This window comes from Sinocyclocheilus anshuiensis, unplaced genomic scaffold (genome assembly GCF_001515605.1).
Source record: "Sinocyclocheilus anshuiensis isolate Anshui unplaced genomic scaffold, SAMN03320099.WGS_v1.1 scaffold1535, whole genome shotgun sequence".
Lineage (NCBI taxonomy): Eukaryota > Metazoa > Chordata > Actinopteri > Cypriniformes > Cyprinidae > Sinocyclocheilus > Sinocyclocheilus anshuiensis.
The window spans coordinates 6,213-15,271 of NW_015552639.1; the positions used below are offsets into that span (position 1 = coordinate 6,213).

Here is a 9,059-nt window from a genome sequence, read left to right on the forward strand (position 1 = left end):
TGCCTGGTAACGGTGTTGGATCATTCCTAATTAGAGAAAGTCCGAGAGAAAGAGGTAAGTACCTGGAAGTGTCTTCTACTGTTGCATACTAACCACATAAAGTTTTCCATTCACACACATTACGGCAATAAGTGTCAGTGCAAGTGAAAAAGACAATGCAGTCATAACTGCTGTTCCCTGCAGGTGTATATTCTCTCTCTGTGAGACACAGGACCATAAAGCACTATAAAATATTCCGTCTGACTAATAGCTGGTACTACATCTCCCCACGGCTTACCTTTCAGTGTCTGGAGGACATGGTCAGTCACTACTCTGGTGAGAACTAAAGACAAAACTCTCATATTCTGCTTGTAATGTGGAATGAGCATGTGATACATTCATGCTAATGTGTTTTGGTTTTCCCTCAGACTCATCGGATGGTATATGTTGTGTTCTCAGTGCTCCGTGTCTGGCTCTGTCCAACCCTGCCCAGAGCACATCCCAGGAAGCGCCTCCTGTGGTAATGCGCCGTAACTTGGATTGGAAGAAAGTGAATAAGTACGTCTCTGTCTTTTTAGATGCTGCTAAGCATTTCCTCCATTTGCTGAGCTTGTATAGAATGACTGGTATTTCCCCGCATGAATAGGTCACAGCTGATGAGCCCAAGCGAGCTGGATAATGCGGACAGCAAACATAACATGATGAGCTACGGTGTGAGGAGCAGCATAGCCGCCTATCTGTCTTTAACATCAGTACCTGAGCTAGAGAACGCCAAAGGCCGCAAGAAGAAGAGCAAGTCTGTCTACGTGATGCCTGACCACAGTAATATAAATGAAGATGAGGACTATTAGCTCATGAGTGTAGACTTTTAATCTTTTTATTTTAACCAACACATTGCTATGGACTGTAATATTTTTGCACTGGGTTAAGTGGATCTTTCACATACATGTCCAGGTCACTTTTCTATGGAAGCTGAAGAGTTTACATCTCACAATTCTACGATTACATTTTGCAATTCTGACTTTTTTTTCTCCGAAATCTGAGTTAACATCTCATAATCCTGTTTTTTTTTTTGTTTTTGTAGTTGTTTGTGCCATGGAATAAAAATGAAAATAGTAATTGCACATTTTTATCTCACAATTCTGACTTTTTTTCTTGCAATTGTGAATTAACATCTCAAAATTATTTTTTCTCGAAATTGAGTTAACATCTCGCAATTCTGAAATTTTTCTTAAAATTATGAGTTTGTCTTATAATTCTGAATTCTCAGTCAGATCAGTTTGTCAGTTAAAAAGACACAATTACCTTTATTTTTTCATTTATTTATTTATTTTTTTAAATTCTGTGATGGAAACTGGCTTCCATAAATTTCACCCTAAAATCAAATAGAAAAAAGTGATTCTTTTAATGATGGTTGTTCACATTTACTGTAATGTGTTTGGATGTTTTACTTTTGAGTATTGTTTTTTAAATTCCAATTATTCTCAGTGGTGAGCCATTAGATTCTTAGTAATGTATTTTTTTTTTATTATTATTTAAAACAGTATATAAAAAGCAATACAGCAAATACTACAATTAAATATATAAATATTTTTAACATTTAAATATATAGAATATATTTAAGGCCAATAAAATGTATTTCTTTTAATTTTAGGGTGAAATATGACCCAGACATGTTCCTTATGTGCTTTTGTGAGATTCACCCATATGTAATTTCAGTAATTTTCACTATTAAACTTCACTATTAAAGTAAATCAAGAAAACTGTTGACACACTACTTTTTCTTGATTTACTTTACATGACCAAGCCCCTTTTTTTATTTTTTTTTTTTTTTTTTTTTTTACTTTTGAACGATAATTTACATCTAAAATTAAAGAAACTAACGTTATGGTTGTTAAAATGTACTTTTATGCTCTTTTTAGATCGAAAAGCCTCAGGCAAAGTAGAAATGTCTAGTTTCATGAATATACGTCCTTTTCTTTGATGCAAGTTCAGTCTAATTTTTTCATAAAATGCACGAACTAATGGAAAGACTCCATTAGTGTGATATATCAGGTTTGACAGTAGTTCAGATCACTCAAGGTATCAGTTCCTCTATACTAGAGATTTGTCCATAAACTCGTCCCAAAAAGTATTTGTGCGCTTAAGGTTGAAGTGTCTGGATGTCATTGCATGTAATTGCAAATCATCAAAGCAAGTGTTATTAATTGTATTTCTCTCTGTAGCTGTGGAAGTCCAGCACTGGAACACATTTGGGAGGCTGATTTGGAGGCTTGTCATCTCCTCCTGAAAGGCCTCGATCAGCGCACCTCCAGCATCTCAGAATCGGACGATCTTCCCTCCATCCCTGGATCGGGTTCAGGTGTCCTGCCGGTCACTAAAGAGGAAGCGGACTGCGCCATGTTGACCGCTCTAGGGGGGCGCTGGTGTCCCGAGGCTGACCTCCAACACTCAGAATTCACTAAGGTAAAGCCACAACACATTAATATTCAGCAAAATGGATCAAAAGAATTACTTATTACATGTTCATGGTCTAAAAATGTTTGTCTTTCTTGTCTTTCACTTTCAATTTTTGACTGAATGCATGTAGGCCTCTTGGCAAGCATCGAGCAGAATTAACCCTGTAAAGGCTGAAATGAAATAATAGTTAAAAAAATCTGTTTGAAAATGGAAGTTTATTTAACCTTTAGACAAAATCTAAAAAGATCTGTTTTTTGTTGAGTATCATAATTAATACATCAGGCTTTTATGGCTCATATGATATGATATAGTGAGAATATGAAGGAAAAAACAACTCCATTTTCAAAGGCCCAAACTGAGCAAAAACACCGTATGCAATTTGGTGCAGATGCTGATATTTACGTGGACAAAAAGTGATGAAATTCTGATTGGATCCAGACTGAAGCTTGTGTAATTCTTACATCCCGTGGCAGAAACAGAGAAACAAATAGAGACATAATTAGCGTAGCTGCTGTTCCAACCAAGCAAAATTGAGTTGTTTAACCCAAGCTAAAGAATAATAATGTGCATTTGATCAGATATAACTGCAGTCCAAGATTATGAGATGCATTATTTGAATGCTTGGCCAAAGAGATGTGTCTTTACTCTAGATTTAAACAGAGAGAGGCCCATCCATAAAAAAAAGTGTCTCTCACAGCAAAAATGACCTCATGACGATAACAAAAATGACAACGCTGACCTTATACGTCATGCTCCCGGAACTGCTTCCATGTACAACTGTTGGCGCAAGCTACATTAAAGTGATTATTACGTTTTGAATATGGATATTATAAAACACATCGATTCGCTACAGAAGGCCTTTGTTCACCCCCCGGAGCCATGTGGATGGGCGCTTTTTATTTAACTTCTTTTGGACTGAAGCAATGCAACACCCGCTGACTGCAATGATAGAGCTTGAAAGATCAAAGACAATTTTCAATATAACTCCGTCTGAAAGAAGAAAGTCATATACACCTAGGATGCCTCGGGGGTGAGTAAAACTGGGGTAATATGATCATATTTTCTTGACCTGGTAAGCACTCTAGCCGCTGCATTTTGGACTACCTGTAGCTTGTTTATTGAAGATGCAGGACAACCACCTAGCAGTGCATTACAATAGTCCAGTCTAGAGGTCATGAATGCATGAGCTAGCTTTTCTGCATCAGAAACAGGTAACATATTTCGTAGCTTGGCAATGTTTCTAAGATACAACTTGTGCTTTATGAAAGACTCACGAAATTAGAAACTAAAAATAGAAACCCCTTTCTTTCGGCTCCCTCCATTTCCATAAAAACCATCCATTTGCTGAATGACTCTAATTTCCACTCTATTCTCCTTCTTCCTTCGCTGCCCTTCTCGTTCTTAACTTTTTCTAAGTCGTTCTAATATCTTTCAGCTCAGCAGGGGTCTATTGTCTCTAAGTGCATGGCTGTTTTTGTCTTCTGTCTGTTGAAGATCAGCCACTCCTCCTAATGCTCCTCCAGGACTCTGAAGGTGAGGTGACGCTGCGTCTCCCACTCTCTGCTCTTCATCTCTCTGCTTCTCTCATACTCTATATGTGCGTCTATACTAGCCAACACAGCATATTATTCATGTATTATTTGTCTAACAAATCTAAAAATTATTATTATTATTACTGGACACACTTGCACATAAATATTTAATTTAATTCATATAATAATTCTATATGTAAGTGCAAGTGTGTTCGAATAGCATAAATTATATATATAATAAATAAATATATATTAGGGCTGTCGAAATTAACGCGTTAACGCAAATTAATTTTAACGGCACTAATTTTATTAACGTGCAATTAACGCAGCACACATTTTCTGTTTGACCCGTGGCCTAGCCCGTAGCTGGAGAAATGGAGATACAGTGTTGCCAAAAAAGCGCCAAATCTTTAGGGTTTGCCCAAACCTTAGGCCGTTATTGCTTTCCCAGCATGCACACACCTCTTTCTCTTTCTCTTTCTCTTTCTCTTTCTCTGCGTCTGCTCTGTTCAGCGAGCGGCTGAGAGGAGCAGCGCTTTCAGTTAAACCAGATATTATGTTGCTTCTCTAATTTCACATGCAAGTATAGCCAAAATCACAGCACAGCTATTGTCTTTATCTTATGTGTATTTGATATCATCACACGGCGGCTCGATTATAAATCAGGATTTTTGTTCTGATAAACTTCTTGAAAGGGAGAGCTATGTAGTTTTAACGGCTTGCGTTTGAGTCACTATTTCATATTCATTCGGTTGTCTGACAACAGAAACAGTAAAATATATCAATGAAAACAGTTTTATTGAGAATTTAGCTGCATCAAAATACAGTATGTGTGCACAGAGAGGCAAACAAATGTAATAATAAATAATAAATGTACATTTTGCATGCTCAGAAGAAGTGAACTGCCCTGTACTGCAAATAATGTAAACAGGCTTGTGTAAGTAAATTGCTCAGTGCAAATAAAGAGAAGTAATGGGAACCTGGTATTTCTGTTCTTTATAATAATGTTCATATTAATAATAGATATGTATAATAATATATATCTAATAAAGATTGAAATATTATTATTATTATTATTCTATTTGGAAATACTTGCACATGTATTTATTATAGTAAATTATATTAAATACTAATATAATTAAATACTGATAATAGTAGTAGTAAATTATAGTTAGTAATGATAAAAAATTATGATAATAATAATAAAAATAGTTATGTATTACATTACACTTATAATGTAGTGTGTGTGCGTGTGTGTGTGTTTGTATACTTACATATTTTTGATACTTTGTTGCCTGCAGCAGCCGTCTGTTTCTTATAAATATATTGCTTTAGCAATAAAACATTGACTTTTTGACAAGCTAAATATGATTTTAAACCAGGTCAGAATCTAATAAACGAGGCAGTGGTCTACGCACAACCAGGGGCACTTTAATATTGCTCCTGCCGACAAGAGATGATAATTAATATTGTGTCATTTAAATCCCAATCTCTGAGACACGAGGCTGTAATCTATTTTCCTGAGGCCGGCTCCCATCAGCTCGAGTTGAACTAATAGATCTGCCACTGAGTGCTAATTATTGTCTGCTTTAGCACACAACTCCTGAATGCAATCATTACCCACACAGATGGGCCGAACCCGTTCAATTATTTTGCTTCTTGTCAGCCGTAATGACGAGTTATTGCACACTTCCCATAATGTCAGTGTGCTGAGTGCTTTTTAATAATAGATGAGGTTTATTGTTTTGTTTTAATCTTCTGCTAAAGTGACTCATTCGTCCTCCTGTGTCTTGCAGAAATTAGAGGAGTTTCTCTTCTGTTTGGAGGATGCGTCTCCTGAGGTGAGTGACGGCCTTCACTCTGCTGTGTTTGAAGGAATCTGATGTTAAAAATGTGGGCCGTTAAAGTTCATCCAGAAATTAAACACTCTCATCGTTTACATTTCCATCTGTCCATCATACAATGTCATCATTTGACTTCAGAATGTAACTTTATAAGGAGCTTGGGCTTCTTTTATGGTGCATTTGGTCATTTTTTGATTTTGACATCCCCTTTTTTATTCACTTTTGTAAGAAAGAAAATTATATGTATTCGGAATAACATTTATAATATTAATATAATAATATTAATATTTATTATAATAATAATATTTTGTAATAAAACAATATTTTTTATAATTTTGTAATGTGCTTTTTTATCTAATTTTGTTTAGTTACATTTTTTATAATTTTGCAATGTGCTTTTAAAAATTTTTATATTATTATTTATGTTTTTATTCTTTTTTTAATTTTACTATTTAGGTTTAATTAATTTATTACGTTTTCCCCTTGTTTTACTATTTTGGTTTAAGTTTTAGTTTTAGTTCAGTTTTAATATTTTCAGTTGTTTTCCACCTAATATTTTTATTTTATTTCAATTAAGAAAAATGTTTGTAATATGTTTGTGTGTATATATATATATATATATATTAGTTTTCATTTATTTAATTGGTTAATTTAGTACTATAAATTAAACTAAATGAAAGTGAGATACATTGTCTTGGCAACAGGTTGAATTCAGTTTTTTTTTTAATGTCAGTTAACATTTTGTTATTATCATTATTTCAGGTAAAAAATTTTTTTTATGGTTTTAATTTTATTTTATTTAACTATAATATTCCTGAGTTAAAGCAGACAAGTCTCACAATCAGCATTAGAAAGCAACATGCTGGTTGTCCCTTTTGCATAATACCTACAGCATTGCATTGTGGGAAATGGAAAAATCGAGCCTGTAATGGGGTTTGCTTAAGCAGGGATTTTAATTAAAGCCACCCTGACCTCTTGCTCAATACTTGAACTTCAGCACCTGATAGTGTGAACAATGTTCAATCGATAAACAGCCCATCAATCTATCGGTTCAATGCAGTGTTTGTGTCAGCGGTGCCTCCTCAAAGCCAGACCAGAGTTACAGCTGACATAAACATTAAAACATTACAGTCCTTCTAAACCAGGAACCAGAACAACAGACCAAAGATATTGATGAGGGCTTAGTTTCAATAGGAAATATCTCACATAGGACAGAATTGTGTTTGTCAATCCATTGCTATCAGTCTGATATGGTCTGGTTTGCATATGGTTTGACCAGTTCTGTAATTAACTTTAATAGATAAGGCAGACCCTGTGTCTGGACCAAGAAAAAGCATTTGTTACAGCAGCAGAGAATGAATAATATAGTCGCTTCCCACATTTTAGGACTTTTTAGTGGATCATGTTTTATAGCAAAGTCTTGAATTATCAGATATCATCAGAAATGATTATCAGTTCTTATTCAAAAGTTATGCTTAAATGCTCTATAAATACACACACACACATGCATGTATATATTTCAGAAAAAATTACTATATATATGACTAAGAATATAAATTATATGAATATAAATATAGACATGTAAATACATGTAAATATTTTCAAAATATATACTGTATGTGTGTATTTATATATACATAATATAAACAGAACACACACGTATATTATGCAAACAAAAACATTTATATGTGATTAATTGCGATTAATCATTTGACAGCACTAAATCTATTATAATTTTTTATATATAAAATATACATTTTATTCATTTTTATTTATTCATTTTAATTAGTTAAATTTTTTAGTAATTTTGTTATGTGCTTTTAACATTTTTATTTGTTTTTAATATATTCTATTTAAGTTTAATTTATTTTTATTTCAGTTTTAGTTTTAGTAATTTTAGTGCTACAAATCAAGCTTATTTCAGTTAGTTGCCAAGGCAACATTTCTAATTTTGTTTAGTTTTTGTTTTACGTCTTATTTTTTTTTTCAGCTTTATTTAATTTAACACAATTTTTTTACTAGTTTTAGTTAATAACACAAATGGTGCTGTAAGATTTTGTTATGTAGGGAGCTTAGTAGGTTTTAGAACAGTTTTATATTCGCCATTTCTTAAAGGTGACATCATGAAAATCTGACTTTTCCAGGTTTTAAGTGCTATAATCAGGTCCCCGGTGCATCTACCAACCAAGGAAACGTGAAAAAGATTAACCCATTTAGCTGACGCTTTTATCCAAAGCAACTTACAATTGAGGAGAACAATAGAAGCAAACAGACGAACAAGCTGTAGTATACAAGCTCTGTGACAAGTCTCAGTTAGTCTAGCACAGTACACATGGCTAGGTTTTTTTTTTTTATAGAATAGAATAGGTAAGTGCTAGTATTAATTCGTTTAGGTGCTGGCGAAAAAGATGTGGTGTATAAGGCAAATCTGCAGGACCGGGCTGTTGAAGCAATATGGTCTGTGAAGCTTAACTGATCATTGCTAACAACTCCAAGGTTCCTGGCTGTCCTGGAAGGAGTTATGGTTGACGAACCCAGCTGTGTAGAGAAGTTGTGATGAAGTGCTGGGTTGGCTGAGACCACGAGCGCACCATTTCCTCTCTGCAGCCCTGAGTCTAGAGTGATGTTCACGGAGAACATTGGACAGACGGGGCAGAAGGGGTAGTACATGCTGGTCTGGATCAAAGGGGGCAAAAGTTGTCTAAGCAAGATTTTAGAGTGGAGCAGAGAGTGTCAGTAGCACTGTTTGTGTCCAGTGCTGAAAACTGAGAGGGTGAAGGAAGTGAGGATGAAACCATAGAGGATAGGCGAGAGGGAGAGAGTGAGCGTAGGTTACGTCGAAAGGTGACCTGCGGAGGAGGAGTGTGTGCTGTGTCAGGAGTTAGTGTGAGGTTAGAAGTGATGAGGAAGTGGTCTGAGGTGTGCAGTGGAGTAACTAAAGTGTTGTCAGTGGAGCAATAGCGTGTGTAGATGAGGTCCAGTTGGTTACCTGATTTGTGAGTAGCCATAGTAGACACTCGCTTGAGATCAAATGAGGCGAGCAGAGTGTTGAAGTCAGCAGCCTGGGGTTTTTCTAGGTGGATGTTGAAGTCACCGAGCAGTACCAGAGGAGTACCATCCTCAGGAAAGTTTGAAAGTAACACATCCAACTCCTCCAAGAAGTTGCCCAGTTGACCTGGGGGATGATAAATGACTACAAAGTGGATTTTAACCGGGTGTGTAATAGTAATTGCATGTGATTCCA

General features: G+C 35.2%; 1 protein-coding gene across 1 annotated transcript in view; it reads left to right on the plus strand.

The window, feature by feature from the left end:
- LOC107666898 (disrupted in schizophrenia 1 protein-like) overlaps nt 1–9,059 on the plus strand; it is a gene marked incomplete at its 5' end in the record, with an annotated part of 28,075 nt that overhangs the window by 5,661 nt on the left and 13,355 nt on the right. Inside the window, 2 exons of the mRNA XM_016458412.1 lie at nt 2,205–2,445; nt 5,768–5,812. Coding sequence (XP_016313898.1) covers nt 2,205–2,445; nt 5,768–5,812 — 286 coding nt within the window. The remainder of the gene's footprint in view (nt 1–2,204; nt 2,446–5,767; nt 5,813–9,059) is intronic.